This window comes from Tachypleus tridentatus, chromosome 8, assembly GCF_004210375.1.
Source record: "Tachypleus tridentatus isolate NWPU-2018 chromosome 8, ASM421037v1, whole genome shotgun sequence".
In the NCBI taxonomy this organism is placed as follows: domain Eukaryota; kingdom Metazoa; phylum Arthropoda; class Merostomata; order Xiphosura; family Limulidae; genus Tachypleus; species Tachypleus tridentatus.
In genome coordinates, this window is record NC_134832.1 from 51,462,181 (window position 1) to 51,478,518 (window position 16,338).

The 16,338-nt window shown below is 35.5% G+C and overlaps 1 protein-coding gene across 7 annotated transcripts in view; it reads left to right on the plus strand.

Moving 5' to 3' along the window:
• Nucleotides 1–16,338, plus strand: part of LOC143222388 (semaphorin-2A-like) — a 99,515-nt gene that overhangs the window by 62,877 nt on the left and 20,300 nt on the right. For all 7 annotated transcript variants that reach the window (XM_076448850.1, XM_076448854.1, XM_076448855.1 and 4 more), the window contains 3 exons: nucleotides 5,703–5,765; nucleotides 7,098–7,205; nucleotides 8,897–9,002. In XM_076448850.1, the coding sequence (XP_076304965.1) occupies nucleotides 5,703–5,765; nucleotides 7,098–7,205; nucleotides 8,897–9,002 (277 nt within the window). The remainder of the gene's footprint in view (nucleotides 1–5,702; nucleotides 5,766–7,097; nucleotides 7,206–8,896; nucleotides 9,003–16,338) is intronic.

A 16,338-nucleotide genomic window follows, 5' to 3' on the forward strand; every position in this document is an offset into this window, starting at 1 on the left:
TGTTGAGTAGCTGCCTCTCTCTAGTTTGTTTATTATTCAGACCAGGTGTTGTGTTGAGTAGCTGCCTCTCTCTAGTTTGTTTATTATTCAGACCAGGTGTTGTGTTGAGTAGCTGCCTTCTCTCTAGTTTATTATTCAGACCAGGTGTTGTGTTGAGTAGCTGCCTTCTCTCTAGTTTGTTTATTATTCAAACCAGGTGTTGAGTAGCTGCCTTCTCTCTAGTTTGTTTATTATTCAAACCAGGTGTTGAGTAGCTGCCTTCTCTCTAGTTTGTTTATTATTCAGACCAGGTGTTGTGTTGAGTAGCTGCCTTCTCTCTAGTTTGTTTATTATTCAGACCAGGTGTTGTGTTGAGTAGCTGCCTTCTCTCTAGTTTGTTTATTATTCAGACCAGGTGTTGTGTTGAGTAGCTGCCTTCTCTCTAGTTTGTTTATTATTCAGACCAGGTGTTGTGTTGAGTAGCTGCCTTCTCTCTAGTTTGTTTATTATTCAGACCAGGTGTTGTGTTGAGTAGCTGCCTTCTCTCTAGTTTGTTTATTATTCAGACCAGGTGTTGTGTTGAGTAGCTGCCTTCTCTCTAGTTTGTTTATTATTCAGACCAGGTGTTGTGTTGAGTAGCTGCCTTCTCTCTAGTTTGTTTATTATTCAGACCAGGTGTTGTGTTGAGTAGCTGCCTTCTCTCTAGTTTGTTTATTATTCAGACCAGGTGTTGTGTTGAGTAGCTGCCTTCTCTCTAATTTATTAATTAAAATTAGTACGGCTGGTAGAAATAAATCTTGGACAGCTTTGTACAAATATCTGCAACAAACGCAAAAAAATTCCACAGTAAACTACGATAGTTTCGAGACTCTCCACAGCAGACGTATGTAGAGATCTGACAATGAACATAATTTCTGATGGTCTAGTGACCCTTCATGAAGTCGCTGGCATGTAGCTTTTATGGTTTATATACTTTTTAAGTTCCTTAAAAAACAGTACGTCATTAGTTGTGAAAAATGATGTAGAAATTTGGATCAGTTTTCCTTGTTTTTCTTCATTTTTTTGTCTTTAGAAAACTACCAGTGAAAATGTCTAACAGCTTTTTTGTTTTGTTTTTTCATAGTTTAAATGTTAGCGGTAGAAACAGCACAGACAGTCTTGTTCTTAAGAACAGACAAACCTAAGATATCTTAACACTGTATAACGAATGTATTACCAGCTCGGACCAGTTGTGTTTACTTAGTGTACTTTTGTTTGTCCTAAATCACGTGTTTTATTATGATTTTTACTTGTGGATGTTTTAGTAGCCGTGTCCGTCGTTAAATAACGAACACAAAAACTATTCGAGGCTTAGCTTTTTAAATTTAGATTCAGCTAATTATTAATAAATGAAACGGCCGTGCGCAGTCTAAAATTGTTTAATTTGCTTAACGTTTCGCCTGTACAGTCTTTATGAGGAGTATATATTTTCAGTAAGAAACTCTTTGTCATTCAATTTAAGATCGTTGTATTCTAAAAGTTAAACCACGCACAAGAGTGTATGTTGTAAGTGTCCATTCCTACTGTTACAAAACTTGTGACACATGAAGTCCATAAAGTCCGAGAGCTGGAGAAATTAAACAAAAGCCTCAAAAGGTTTTCTGGAGTTCACGGTCATTTCATGTATCTGTAATTATCTATACTGTAATCCAATCACCATCAGTTTCATTTAACTTGGGATGGGTAATTGTGTGATGCGAACTTAGAGGCGCGCGGTAAATGATGCATCATTTTCACTGATTGGTCAATTCTTCAGCAGAGGTTTTCTACAATGTCAGTGCTTCGTCCCATAGCATGTCAAAAGTCATGTTGCGTGCCATCCATGTCTTTCTCTTGTGTTTATTTTATGCCTAAAGAATTACTATCTGCACTGTAAACCCTGTCCATTTATCTAAGTAACAACACATACTTGTGTGCACGAATAGATTTCTGTTTTAAAAATCACAAACTGAAAATTCTAGGTTTTGTATATAGTGAGCAGATCAAACATTGATTCACCACATACATTTTATTTGGAAAATTTGCTCAGTTCTCTAGTCTGGCAAGAATTGTATAAATGTATGTAAATGCATTATCTCGGTACAAAGTTCCAAACTGTAGATGTCTATAAAAGAGAAACATAGAGGCATGAATTAATTAAAGGTAAGGAACACGAACCAGTTTGAATGAACATCTACTGAAGATATACAAACACGTTACTGAATTAATTGACATGTTTTGGAAGTTGAGACAAAATTGAAGTTAAAAATACAGACAACTGTACATCAATCAGCAGTGTACACAGTAAATAACAAATATTTGTTGGAAACCAAATGTGATTTTTGTTATCAATCTCAAGAACTTACGAACCGCTCCTTGAGACGTGGGGGAGGTAGTTAGTTGGTCAACTTGAGTAAACCATTCGGTGTTATTAGAAAACAGAACTTTTTCACTCTTCAGTTAGAAGTAAAACGAATGTTTTCGTAAAAGAAAATGGTGGTTGCACTGAACTCCCATATAGATAACAAGGTAAAATAAATGATCAAACTTGCCGTCTAAACTAAAACATTGTGTATAATAATAATATACAGCAGATTTAAATGGCCCTCTGTATCAAGACTAAGTTAACATGTGGAGACATAATGGTTTTAGGCCCTAAACAAAAAGCTTGGATTCACTCTAAACGATCTTCTTTATACGTCCACACGTAGTGTTGTAAGGCCTTGAAATGTTATCCTATTGATAGCACACATTAGACGTGTGTCGTCAATGTCTTGTCCCCAGGTGTCAACTCTTCTCCTTAAAACTTCATTTCCTCTAATGCGATATTTCTGTCGCAATACCCTACAGTGCAGGCGAGAATGAAATGGCTAAGTTGTCTTCAGAACAGAGAGACTTCGCTTCTCCTAAACACGTGGCTAACAATCTCGAGAAGAAGGAATCTTTTACTACAGACGATAGCACGAGTTGTTCAGGAATATAGAAAGTTAAATCCTTTCTTTATGGATGCCTAGTTAAAACAGAGCTATAGCAGTTTTTATTGTTATTATTAAAAAGATTGTTAACATGTTAACAGAACGTAATATATTGAATTGTTAAAATGGTTCAACTTGCATGGAGTTGGAATTTTCCATTTTAAATAATTCTGTTTTCTTAAAATTTTTAATGAAAACAAACAATTGTACTGTTATAAGGGTTTAAACTTGGAATCAAAACAAACGGTTGTACTGTTATAAGGGTTTAAACTTGGAATCAAAACAAACGGTTGTACTGTTATAAGGGTTTAAACTTGGAATCAAAACAGAAGGTTGTGCTAATCAGGGGTTAAACCGGGAGTTTGGAAAAGGTAAATTCTCTTTTGTGATTTATTTTGACATTCCAATCAGACTTAAAACGCTAATGGCTGGAATCCTTAAAGAGGTAAAACGCCATTTAGTACCGCCCCATCCCGGCAGTTGCTATTATAACAATTATGTATTTTTATATTCATTGCAAAAATAGCAGTTTAATTTGATAATATCTAGGGAAATCATCTTTAAATGTATCATGCACCTCCTTGAACTTCAATATTTCAACTTTGGCCTTTACTTTGCAACTAATTTCATAGAAAAATGAAATTGATTTCTTGTGTATGATTCTGAGCCCCTGTTTCAGAGATAACGATACTATTGTGTTCGTGTTTTTTTAAGGTTTTGCTACCAGTAAAGTAATAAGTTAATCTCTGGATTGTCTGGTTTATCAAATCGGGCCCCTGCATGGCCAGGTGGTTAAGACATTCGACTTGTAATCCGAAGGTCGCGGGTTCGAATCCGTGTCATACGAAACATGCTCGCCTTTTCAGCCGTGGGGGCGTTATAATGTCACGGTCAATCCCACTATTCGTTGGTAAAAGAGTAGCCCAAGAGTTGGCGGTGGGTGGTAGCTGCCTTCCCCTCTAGTCTTACACTGTAAAATTAGGGACGGCTAGCGCAGATAGCCCTCGAGTAGCTTTGCGCGAAGTTCAAAAACAAAACAAAACCAAAACCGACACCCTCTACCATATTCACTTCCTGCACTTTTCAATGAGGGAAAAACGAAGCGTCTGTGGGAGACAATTTGGTGTGGTTCGCTAGAGGGCGATAGTGTCACACAGTGTGTGCGTTCAAGTCGAAAGATACGCCATGAGCTATTTAACTTTCAAGCTTACTGCTGAGCGAGCCACTGTGGAACATAACAAATAAGTCTTTTTTTTTTTTACTATGAATGTGATAACTCTCGCCAAAAATAGTCAAAAGAAACAACGAAATTTTGAAAACAACTCCCATATATCATTATTGGTTGTTTTTAATGATTGACTGTGAAAAGTGTGTGTGTGTGTGTGTATCACATGAAAATATTTGACAAACCTTTTTAACCCGTGCTTTTCTTCTAATTAAAAATATTAATATCAATACTTCCTTATTTCATGAAGAAATAATTCTTCTTTTAAAGGTATAATCAATAAGAAAATTATGCTTTTAATTCATTCATGAAAACCTTCATATGAAGTGAACACAATATACTGTATTTATTGACATGAAATGAGAGTAGGCTAGTACCAATATTCAACACCAGGGGAATTTTTTTTTTTTAATATAACTGAAATCAATTTCTTTTTTGTCTGGACATAATTTTTCAACATCAAATCTTGTTACTTCCTGGGATAACACGTCATTACCGGAAATTGTTAGTTAAATAGTGAATTAAACTCAATATACTTGCTTTGTTCATCAACATCTGATGTTTTTCTTTTCTTTTATTTCATTTAATAACATGACTCCCCCACACTTGAGTAAATATTTTATACAGAGGGAAGAATCAAAGTTAATTGGAGGGGGTTAATTGCATGTGAGACCTGAAAATGCTAATTCTTCGAGAACCAGAGGGTATGACCCTCAAAAATATATCGCTTATAGACTTAAAATGAGGTAATTTCTAAAGCACACAGGGGGCAAAATCGAAACATGTAAAGTATGATGGTTTCAAAATTATTAAGATAACCCATTGCGTATAGGTTTAGCAGTAATCTCCCAACCTCTGTTTGGTTAGATTTTTAATACATCTGCAGAGACAGAATGTGTTGTAACCACTGAACATTGTGTTGTAGAACTTGTTGTTTCAGAAATGTGGAATGCTAAAAACACATTTTGTTTCCGTGTATTAGGCCTACCAGCAGTCTGCTGTTTATTCGTAATTAACTTGCTTAGTGGCAGTGTACAGGAGCAGCGCACAACAGGCCTAACAACACATAAAACTGAAACACTTTCATTCTGAATCTTGATATTATCTGTTATTTTTTTATTTCTACATGTACGCACATTTATTGATAAAGATCTATTATGGCCAAAGATATTTTGTGACATTGTGTGTTCATGGTTAAAATGGTATTATTAACTTAGCTATGTTAATTACTTTGTTAACGTTTAATCTAAATCAGTGTAAGATCAGAAGGTAATAATAAGACAGCAGCTTCATAAACTCTCATTAATGTTGTTTATCCTGTGATAATGTGCTGCAGCTAGCACTTTATTTCTTTTCTATCGACAGGTTGTTGGATTTTAAATGTTTCTTTTTTGAGAAACAGAACTACTTTTTACAGTTTTAGAAATTGGTGTAATGGTTATCTGATTAACTGTCTTTAATAATCCACGAAGATAAAATATCATATTTCATACGATCTGTTTCAGGCTGATTCATTAACCCTAGCTCCATCAAGTGTTGCAAATTGTGTTTCAAAAGGCAAATCAGAAGTAAGTTTGTTTTTCTGTGTGGATGTTGTCACTGTTGTTTTTATGTATTAGGTTGAGGAATAATTCGTGAGCGTTTTTAAATAATTTCATTCAAGCATTACATGCAAGACTATACAATACTTCAATGCATGAACACATTACACCCAAAACATTTATTATGATACTTTATTTCATGTAAGTATATAGTATGCATTGTTTTAAACGAAATTGCAAGAAATTAAATGCGAAAAGCAGATGGTGTCGAAAATGCTCGATTTTGTCCACTTGACATTCCATTTAATGAGCTGAAAATGAAAGCAAAAATTAAAGACATATGAAAATCAAACACACCATCTATTAGAGCAAGAAATTATCTACCAAATGACATGAAATATTTTGCGAAAGCGTTTCATTTATGAATATATTTTTTTAACTTGAAAAAAACGCTCACGAATTATTCCTCAACCCAATAGATGATTTATGCTTTGCTTAATTAGGTATTTTCTAAAAATGTAGTAACTAGAAATCATTAGTAGTAATTTAATATATAAATAAAATATCTTTATAATTTCTGTAAGTGATGAAGTAGTTTTACTTGTTTCTTTGCCCTGTTTAATATACTTCATGTTGTAATATACTCTCTTCTAACTTTATCACAGTTGTAATATTCTTACATGCAACATTAACACTGTTGTAATATTCTTACATGTAACATTAACACTGTTGTAATATTCTTACATGTAACATTAACATTGTTGTAATATTCTTACATGTAACATTAACACTGTTGTAATATTCTTACATGTAACATTAACACTGTTGCGATATTCTTTTACATGCAACATTAACACTGTTGCGATATTCTTTTACATGCAACATTAACACTGTTGCGATATTCTTTTACATGCAACATTAACACTGTTGCGATATTCTTTTTACATGCAACATTAACACTGTTGCAATATTCTTTTACATGCAACATTAACACTGTTGCAATATTCTTTTACATGCAACATTAACACTGTTGCGATATTCTTGCGTGTTACGTAAATACTTACATAGTTATGTAGCTTTTGTCTAACTGAGTGACATAATTTAACTTGTCACTTTGTTCTGTGTGTCATGTACATATTGAAATTATTTTTTAAAACATGTGAGAATGTAATAATTAAAAAACAAACATTCTTTATATTTGTGCCAGATATTGGAAACCTCTTTGGATATTTATGCTCATCACTACAGTAACAATGCACTATTTTATCATTTAAAACAAGAACATAACCTGGTATTGTGAGTTGTAAATATAAGAAGTATGCTTCCTATAACTATTCTTATTAAAACATCTGCATTCAGCACTATGACTGTAGAAACCACATCAGAGTTATCCAACCAGTTGGAGAAGGAAATCAGCTGTATGTTTGTGGAACTAATGCACACAACCCCATGGACTGGATCATCCATGTAAGTTTCATACTGTTATAGTGTATGTCAGTGCAAAGTTAACACTGTTGTAGTTAGCTCCATTGCAAGTTGAGCACTGTTGCAGTATATGACTGTCTAAACATATAAATAACTGCCTTTTAAAAACCATGATCAGTTGTGTTTCTGATGTTATTAAAACATTTCACAAATTGAACAGTAGGGAGTTTTGTGTGAATTTTATAAAAGCTTTAATGGCTTTAAAGCCAATTTGAGTAAACATACTGGGAAAAGAATATTTTTTTAATCAGGTATAGGACAGCCATTACAAAGAAAATGTAATAGAAATACATATTTTTATTTGTAAGTTACTTTGTATTCTTGTTGAATCAAGTACACATTTCATGAAAAACAAACAGCTTTCATTTACAACAAAGAATCTATAGCATTATTAGCCAAGAAACTAAACTATTAGAGCTAACACATCGTAAGCAAACTAAATAAATAAACATGTATTCATAGATAGTGAGGTATGTCCAGTGATGTCATAAGTCATTGAAGTATTGCCAGAAGGCATCATAACTATTTAGTCCATAGATGACCAACTTGTTAATTAGTTGAGGTCGTATGATCAATCATTACGTGACAAGTGCACGTGTATTTGTATATTACTTGACACACACACAAACTCCTGAAAGGAGTTTTTTTGTAAGGTTAAATGCTGCTGGAGAAATTTCATCAGTATAAGTATTGCTAATTTAATATACATCTCAAAGAAATTCATCAGTGGGGTTGTGCATGACCAAACAATAAAGTGCACTGATACCTTTTATGTAACTGAAAACAAGAAATATAATTATGAAATACATATGCTAGAACCCATTGTAATTCATGCTACACACATCGTTTATGATTATTTTGAAACTAAATTGTAGAAGTAAAATAGTTTCTCATTGTGCTAAGACTTTGACTTTCCTTCAAAGATATGAAAAAATTGTTTAGATTTATAAGGTTTTATTTCTTTTCAGTTTGTAATCTTCAAAATCTGATGGATCTAGAGCTGTGTTTTGTGTAATTCTGGTGTACTAGCTTTAAAGTTAAATAAATGTTTAGAATATATATAGTTACTGAAAAATGCCCAGTAGTTTTTATTTAAAAATATTAGTTTGAGAAAACAAAATGTCTTTATCATTCATGTATTCATCTTTGAGATTTTTTCATGTGCATTCTCTTTACTCTTCATAAGTTAATTTCTGTCACATTGAGGCATCGTATAACTGTCCTCTGTCTTCATTCTTTTGCTTAGGCTAATTTGTAACATTAGGGCATCATAAAAACTGTCCTCTGTTTTCTCTCTTTTGCTTAGGCTACTCTGTCACATTAGGATGTCATAAAAACTGTCCTCTGTTTTCTCTCTTTTGCTTAGGCTACTCTGTCACATTAGGATGTCATAAAAACTGTCCTCTGTTTTCTCTCTTGCTTAGGCTACTCTGTCTCTTGTCCTAGGCTACTCTGTCACATTAGGATGTCATAAAAACTGTCCTCTGTTTTCTCTCTCACTTGCTTAGGCTACTCTGTCACATTAAGGTATCATGAGAACTCACCTCTGTTGTCTTCTTTGGCTAGTCTGTCACATCAGGGCCTCATGATGCCCCATCTTGTCTTCTTTTTTCTAAAGCTAATCTATTACATTTAGGGCACCATGAGAACTGTGTTTTCTTTCTTCTTCTCAGGCTAATCTGTCGCATCTTGGACGCCATGAGAACTATCCTGGTATTGGAAGTGGAATTGCTAAGTGCCCATTTGATGCAGATGACAATGCAACTGCTGTATGGGTTGGTAAGTGTTTTCTTTTTAACATGTAACTTTTTGTTTCATAATACTATTCATTACTTATTCATTTTTCCACTGCATATCTTAAGAAACAAGTTTGTGTACAAAATCTTGTCAAAATTATTACCTGTTTCTTTTATGTATATTTTTCAAACTTAAATTGTCAAATTTTGTAAATTTGAGACTGAGGATAGTCTTAAGAACATAAAAGTAACTCATATTTCTGAAATTTGGGGTTTAACTTGCACGTGATATTTTTCTGCTTCTAAGATATGGTTTATTTCTGAAATACATCTATATAAATGTCTTTTCTTATTTGTTGTGAAGATAATTATATGATGTAATATATTCATACACTGTGTAAGTAAGTTGTTTTCATTACTATTATGTCACTGTAAGATGTGTGGAAAATTCAAAGTTTTATATTTTAGTGTATGTTATCATAGTAGATTTTTGGTAACCAATAATACCATTTTAACTTCAAGGTATTCCAAGGAGGTGTGTAGATTCTAATGAAAATTGAAAAGATGTATTCTTTTACTTTTAAACAAAAATGTTTTAATTTTTATTTCTTTGTTTGTGAACCTATGATTTTACAAAATGAAGCTTTTGCTGTTTACAGCTAAATGAATAGATTATTTTTGCTAGTTAGAACTCTGTTATCTGTTTTATAAAACATCTGTTGTTAAAACACCCAAGAGATTCTCAAAAATCTGTTATGTCACACAGAACTTCATATCAGTTACTCAGAACACGGGCATGAAAAATGATCTCTTTTGGTTTACAGTTAATACTCTGGGGATTGGTAGAAAAGAAAACAATGCTTTAGGCTTTAAACAGAAAGGCTTAGCAGCTATTCTAACATTTTTTATTTTTTGAATAAGAACCAATATTTTGTAGTTTTTATCAATTAGTAATTAGTGCCATAAAGCCAAAGGTGCTTTAACTCAGTTTTATTTTCTTCGTAAAAACTATTGTTAAGACCATAAAAGCTTTTCATAAAAACTATTGTTAAGACCATAAAGGCTTTTCATAAAAATACTGCAAACTCCATTGAGATCAGAATATCAGTGCAAATCTTGTTTCATCACAGTGGTAAACACTGATTAGTTTTACTTTCTCTTATTTTAAAGATGCATAATGACAATCTGTCAAAAAAATATCAAAACAATGAATTAATGTTAGCCCCTAAATTACTACTACTAAGATAAAATATTTTTCTTTTTGGTATTTTCCATTTATTTCTGCAGTATAATTTTATGTATTGTGTTAAAACATATAAGGTATAAATTTTACCTAAATAATTGTGTTGAGAATAATACATGTAATTTCATTATGTTTCTATTTTTGGCATTTATTGGCTTCAATATTTATAGAGTTTTAAACACTTCTGTGTAAAACACCTGAATGTTGGATATACAAAGAACATAATGCACTATAAATTCTTCAGAATTTCATATGTAACATGTACAAAATACAAATTTCAAGGTTTGTACATGTAAAGATGGTCCTATTGTATTTCTGCTTAAAAATTTTAAAAGCTGAAATCTCTAATTCTCTGACACATTGCAAAAACTGTTCTCTCAAGATGTGTACTCTTGTTTGAATATGTAATAGGAATATTATTGAGTTTGTTACAGTAATTACTGTGCTTACTGTACTGTGCTAGTGAGTATATTATTGAGTTTGTTACAGTAATTACTGTGCTTACTGTACTGTGCTAGTGAGTATATTATTGAGTTTGGTACAGTTGCTACTGTGCTAGTGCATATACTATTGAGTTTGGTACACTTGCTACTGTGCTAGTGGGTATATTATTGAGTTTGGTACAGTTGCTACTGTGCTAGTGCGTATATTATTGAGTTTGGTACAGTTGCTACTGTGCTAGTGCAAAAACTGTTATCTCAAGATGTGTACTCTTGTTTGAATATGTAATAGGAATATTATTGAGTTTGTTACAGTAATTACTGTGCTTACTGTACTGTGCTAGTGAGTATATTATTGAGTTTGGTACAGTTGCTACTGTGCTAGTGCATATACTATTGAGTTTGGTACACTTGCTACTGTGCTAGTGCATATATTATTGAGTTTGGTACAGTTGCTACTGTGCTAGTGCATATATTATTGAGTTTGGTACACTTGCTACTGTGCTAGTGCATATATTATTGAGTTTGGTACACTTGCTACTGTGCTAGTGCATATACTATTGAGTTTGGTACAGTTGCTACTGTGCTAGTGCATATATTATTGAGTTTGGTACAGTGGTTGCAATGCTAGTGGGTATATTATTGAGTTTGGTACAGTTGCTACTGTGCTAGCGGGTATATTATTGAGTTTGGTACAGTGGTTGCAATGCTAGTGGGTATATTATTGAGTTTGGTACAGTGGTTGCAATGCTAGTGGGTATATTATTGAGTTTGGTACAGTGGTTGCAATGCTAGTGGGTATATTATTGAGTTTGGTACAGTTGCTGCTGTGCTAGCGGGTATATTATTGAGTTTGGTACAGTGGTTGCAATGCTAGTGGGTATATTATTGAGTTTGGTACAGTTGCTGCTGTGCTAGTGGGTATATTATTGAGTTTGGTACAGTTGCTGCTGTGCTAGTGGGTATATTATTGAGTTTGGTACAGTTGCTGCTGTGCTAGTGGGTATATTATTGAGTTTGGTACAGTTGCTGCTGTGCTAGTGGATATATTATTGAGTTTGGTACAGTTGCTGCTGTGCTAGTGGGTATATTATTGAGTTTGGTACAGTTGCTGCTGTGCTAGTGGATATATTATTGAGTTTGGTACAGTTGCTGCTCTGCTAGTGGGTATATTATTGAGTTTGGTACAGTTGCTGCTGTGCTAGTGGATATATTATTGAGTTTGGTACAGTTGCTGCTGTGCTAGTGGATATATATTATTGAGTTTGGTACAGTGGTAGTTTGGTACAGTTGCTGCTGTGCTAGTGGTATATTATTGAGTTTGGTACAGTTGCTGCTCTGCTAGTGGGTATATTATTGAGTTTGGTACAGTTGCTGCTGTGCTAGTGGGTATATTATTGAGTTTGGTACAGTTGCTGCTGTGCTAGTGGGTATATTATTGAGTTTGGTACAGTTGCTGCTGTGCTAGTGGGTATATTATTGAGTTTGGTACAGTTGCTGCTGTGCTAGTGGGTATATTATTGAGTTTGGTACAGTTGCTGCTGTGCTAGCGGGTATATTATTGAGTTTGGTACAGTTGCTGCTCTGCTAGTGGATATATTATTGAGTTTGGTACAGTTGCTGCTGTGCTAGTGGGTATATTATTGAGTTTGGTACAGTTGCTGCTGTGCTAGTGGATATATTATTGAGTTTGGTACAGTTGCTGCTGTGGTATATTATTGAGTTTGGTACAGTTGCTGCTGCTGCTAGTTTGGTACAGTTGCTGCTCTGCTATATTATTGAGTTTGGTACAGTTGCTGCTGTGCTAGTGGGTATATTATTGAGTTTGGTGGTACAGTTGCTGCTGTGCTAGTGGATATATTATTGAGTTTGGTACAGTTGCTGCTGTGCTAGTGGGTATATTATTGAGTTTGGTACAGTTGCTGCTCTGCTAGTGGGTATATTGATTGGTACAGTTTGGTATATTATTGAGTTTGGTACAGTTGCTGCTGTGCTAGTGGGTATATTATTGAGTTTGGTACAGTTGCTGCTGTGCTAGTGGGTATATTATTGAGTTTGGTACAGTTGCTGCTGTGCTAGTGGGTATATTATTGAGTTTTGCTGTGCTGGCGGGGATATTATTGAGTTTGGTACAGTTGCTGCTGTGCTATGGCATATTATTGAGTTTGGTACAGTTGCTGCTGTGCTAGTGGTATATTATTGAGTTTGGTACAGTTGCTGCTCTGCTAGTGGATATATTATTGAGTTTGGTACAGTTGCTGCTGTGCTAGTGGGTATATTATTGAGTTTGGTACAGTTGCTGCTGTGCTAGTGGGTATATTATTGAGTTTGGTACAGTTGCTGCTGTGCTAGTGGCTTGAGTTTGGTACAGTTGCTGCTGTGGTGGGTATATTATTGAGTTTGGTACAGTTGCTGCTGTGCTAGTGGGTATATTATTGAGTTTGGTACAGTTGCTGCTGCTGCTAGTGGGTATATTATTGAGTTTGGTACAGTTGCTGCTGCTGCTTGAGTTTGGTACAGTTGCTGCTGTGCTAGTGGGTATATTATTGAGTTTGGTACAGTTGCTGCTGTGCTAGTGGGTACATATATATTGAGTTTGGTACAGTTGCTGCTGTGCTAGTGGGTATATTATTGAGAGTTTGGTACAGTTGCTGCTGTGCTAGTGGGTATATTATTGAGTTTGGTACAGTTGCTGCTGTGCTAGTGGGGGTATATTGAGTTTGGTACAGTTGCTGCTGCTAGTGGGTATATTATTGAGTTTGTACCAGTTGCTGGATATATTATTGAGTTTGGTACAGTTGCTGGTGCTAGCGGGATATATTATTGAGTTTGGTACATGCTAGTGGATATATTATTGAGTTTGGTACAGTTGCTGCTCTGCTAGTGGATATATTATTGAGTTTGGTACAGTTGCTGCTCTGCTGGTACAGTTGCTGCTCTGGTAGTGGGTATATTATTGAGTTTGGTACAGTTGCTGCTGTGCTAGTGGGTATATTATTGAGTTTGGTACAGTTGCTCTGCTACTGTGCTAGTGGGTATATTATTGAGTTTGGTACATTGAGTTTGGTACAGTTGCTGCTGTGCTGGTGGGTATATTATTGAGTTTGGTACAGTTGCTGCTGTGCTAGTGGATATATTATTGAGTTTGGTACAGTTGCTGCTGTGCTAGTGGGTATATTATTGAGTTTGGTACAGTTGCTGCTGTGCTAGTGGGTATATTATTGAGTTTGGTACAGTTGCTGCTGTGCTAGTGGGTATATTATTGAGTTTGGTACAGTTGCTGCTGTGGTATATATTATTGAGTTTGGTACAGTTGCTGCTCTGCTAGTGGGTATATTATTGAGTTTGGTACAGTTGCTGCTCTGCTAGTGGGTATATTATTGAGTTTGGTACAGTTGCTGCTCTGCTAGTGGGTATATTATTGAGTTTGGTACAGTTGCTGCTCTGCTAGTGGATATATTATTGAGTTTGGTACAGTTGCTGCTCTGCTAGTGGGTATATTATTGAGTTTGGTACAGTTGCTGCTGTGCTAGTGGGTATATTATTGAGTTTGGTACAGTTGCTGCTGTGCTAGTGGGTATATTATTGAGTTTGGTACAGTTGCTGCTGTGCTAGTGGGTATATTATTGAGTTTGGTACAGTTGCTGCTGTGCTAGTGGGTATATTATTGAGTTTGGTACAGTTGCTACAGTTGCTGTGCTGCTAGTGGGTATATTATTGAGTTTGGTACAGTTGCTGCTGTGCTAGTGGGTATATTATTGAGTTTGGTACAGTTGCTGCTGTGTATATTATTGAGTTTGGTACAGTTGTGCTCTGTATATTATTGAGTTTGGTACAGTTGCTGCTCTGCTAGTGGGTATATTATTGAGTTTGGTACAGTTGCTGCTGTGCTAGTGGGTATATTATTGAGTTTGGTACAGTTGCTGCTGTGCTAGTGGGTATATTATTGAGTTTGGTACAGTTGCTGCTCTGCTAGTGGGCTGAGTTTGGTACAGTTGCTGCTCTGCTAGTGGATATATTATTGAGTTTGGTACAGTTGCTGCTGTGCTAGTGGGTATATTATTGAGTTTGGTACAGTTGCTGCTGTGCTAGTGGGTATATTATTGAGTTTGGTACAGTTGCTGCTGTGCTAGTGGGTATATTATTGAGTTTGGTACAGTTGCTGCTGTGCTAGTGGATATATTGAGTTTGGGTATATTATTGAGTTTGGTACAGCTTGCTACTGCTGCTCTGCTAGTGGGTATATTATTGAGTTTGGTACAGTTGCTGCTGTGCTAGTGGGTATATTATTGAGTTTGGTACAGTTGCTGCTGTGCTAGTGGTATATTATTGAGTTTGGTACAGTTGCTTGCTCTGCTGAGTGGGTATATTATTGAGTTTGTGCTGCTCTGCTAGTGGGTATATTATTGAGTTTGGTACAGTTGCTGCTGTGCTACAGTTGCTGCTCTGCTAGTGGGTATATTATTGAGTTTGGTACAGTTGCTGCTCTGCTAGTGGGTATATTATTGAGTTTGGTACAGTTGCTGCTGTGCTAGTGGGTATATTATTGAGTTTGGTACAGCTTGCTAGCGGGTATATTATTGAGTTTGGCTGTGCTAGTGGGTATATTATTGAGTTTGGTACAGTTGCTACAGTTGCTGCTGTGCTAGTGGGTATATTATTGAGTTTGGTACAGTTGCTGCTGTGCTAGTGGGTATATTATTGAGTTTGGTACAGTTGCTGCTCTGCTTGGGTATATTATTGAGTTTGGTACAGTTGCTGCTGTGCTAGTGGGTATATTATTGAGTTTGGTACAGTTGCTGCTGTGCTAGTGGGTATATTATTGAGTTTGGTACAGTTGCTGCTGTGCTAGTGGGTATATTATTGAGTTTGGTACAGTTGCTGCTGTGCTAGTGGGTATATTATTGAGTTTGGTACAGTTGCTGCTGTGCTAGTGGGTATATTATTGAGTTTGGTACAGTTGCTGCTCTGCTAGTGGGTATATTATTGAGTTTGGTACAGTTGCTGCTCTGCTAGTGGGTATATTATTGAGTTTGGTACAGTTGCTGCTGTGCTAGTGGGTACATATTATTGAGTTTGGTACAGTTGCTGCTGTGCTAGTGGGTATATTATTGAGTTTGGTACAGTTGCTGCTGTGCTAGTGGGTATATTATTGAGTTTGGTACAGTTGCTGCTCTGCTAGTGGGTATATTATTGAGTTTGGTACAGTTGCTGCTCTGCTAGTGGGTATATTATTGAGTTTGGTACAGTTGCTGCTCTGCTAGTGGGTATATTATTGAGTTTGGTACAGTTGCTTCTCTGCTAGTGGGTATATTATTGAGTTTGGTACAGTTGCTGCTCTGCTAGTGGGTATATTATTGAGTTTGGTACAGTTGCTGCTCTGCTAGTGGGTATATTATTGAGTTTGGTACAGTTGCTGCTCTGCTAGTGGGTATATTATTGAGTTTTACAGTTGCTGCTGTGCTAGTGGATATATTATTGAGTTTGGTACAGTTGCTGCTGTGCTCTGCTATTGAGTTTGGTACAGTTGCTGCTGTGCTAGTGGGTATATTATTGAGTTTGGTACAGTTGCTGCTCTGCTAGTGGGTATATTATTGAGTTTGGTACAGTTGCTTGCTCTGCTAGTGGGTATATTATTGAGTTTGGTACAGTTGCTGTATATTATTGAGTTTGGTACAGTTGCTGCTGCTGCTGTG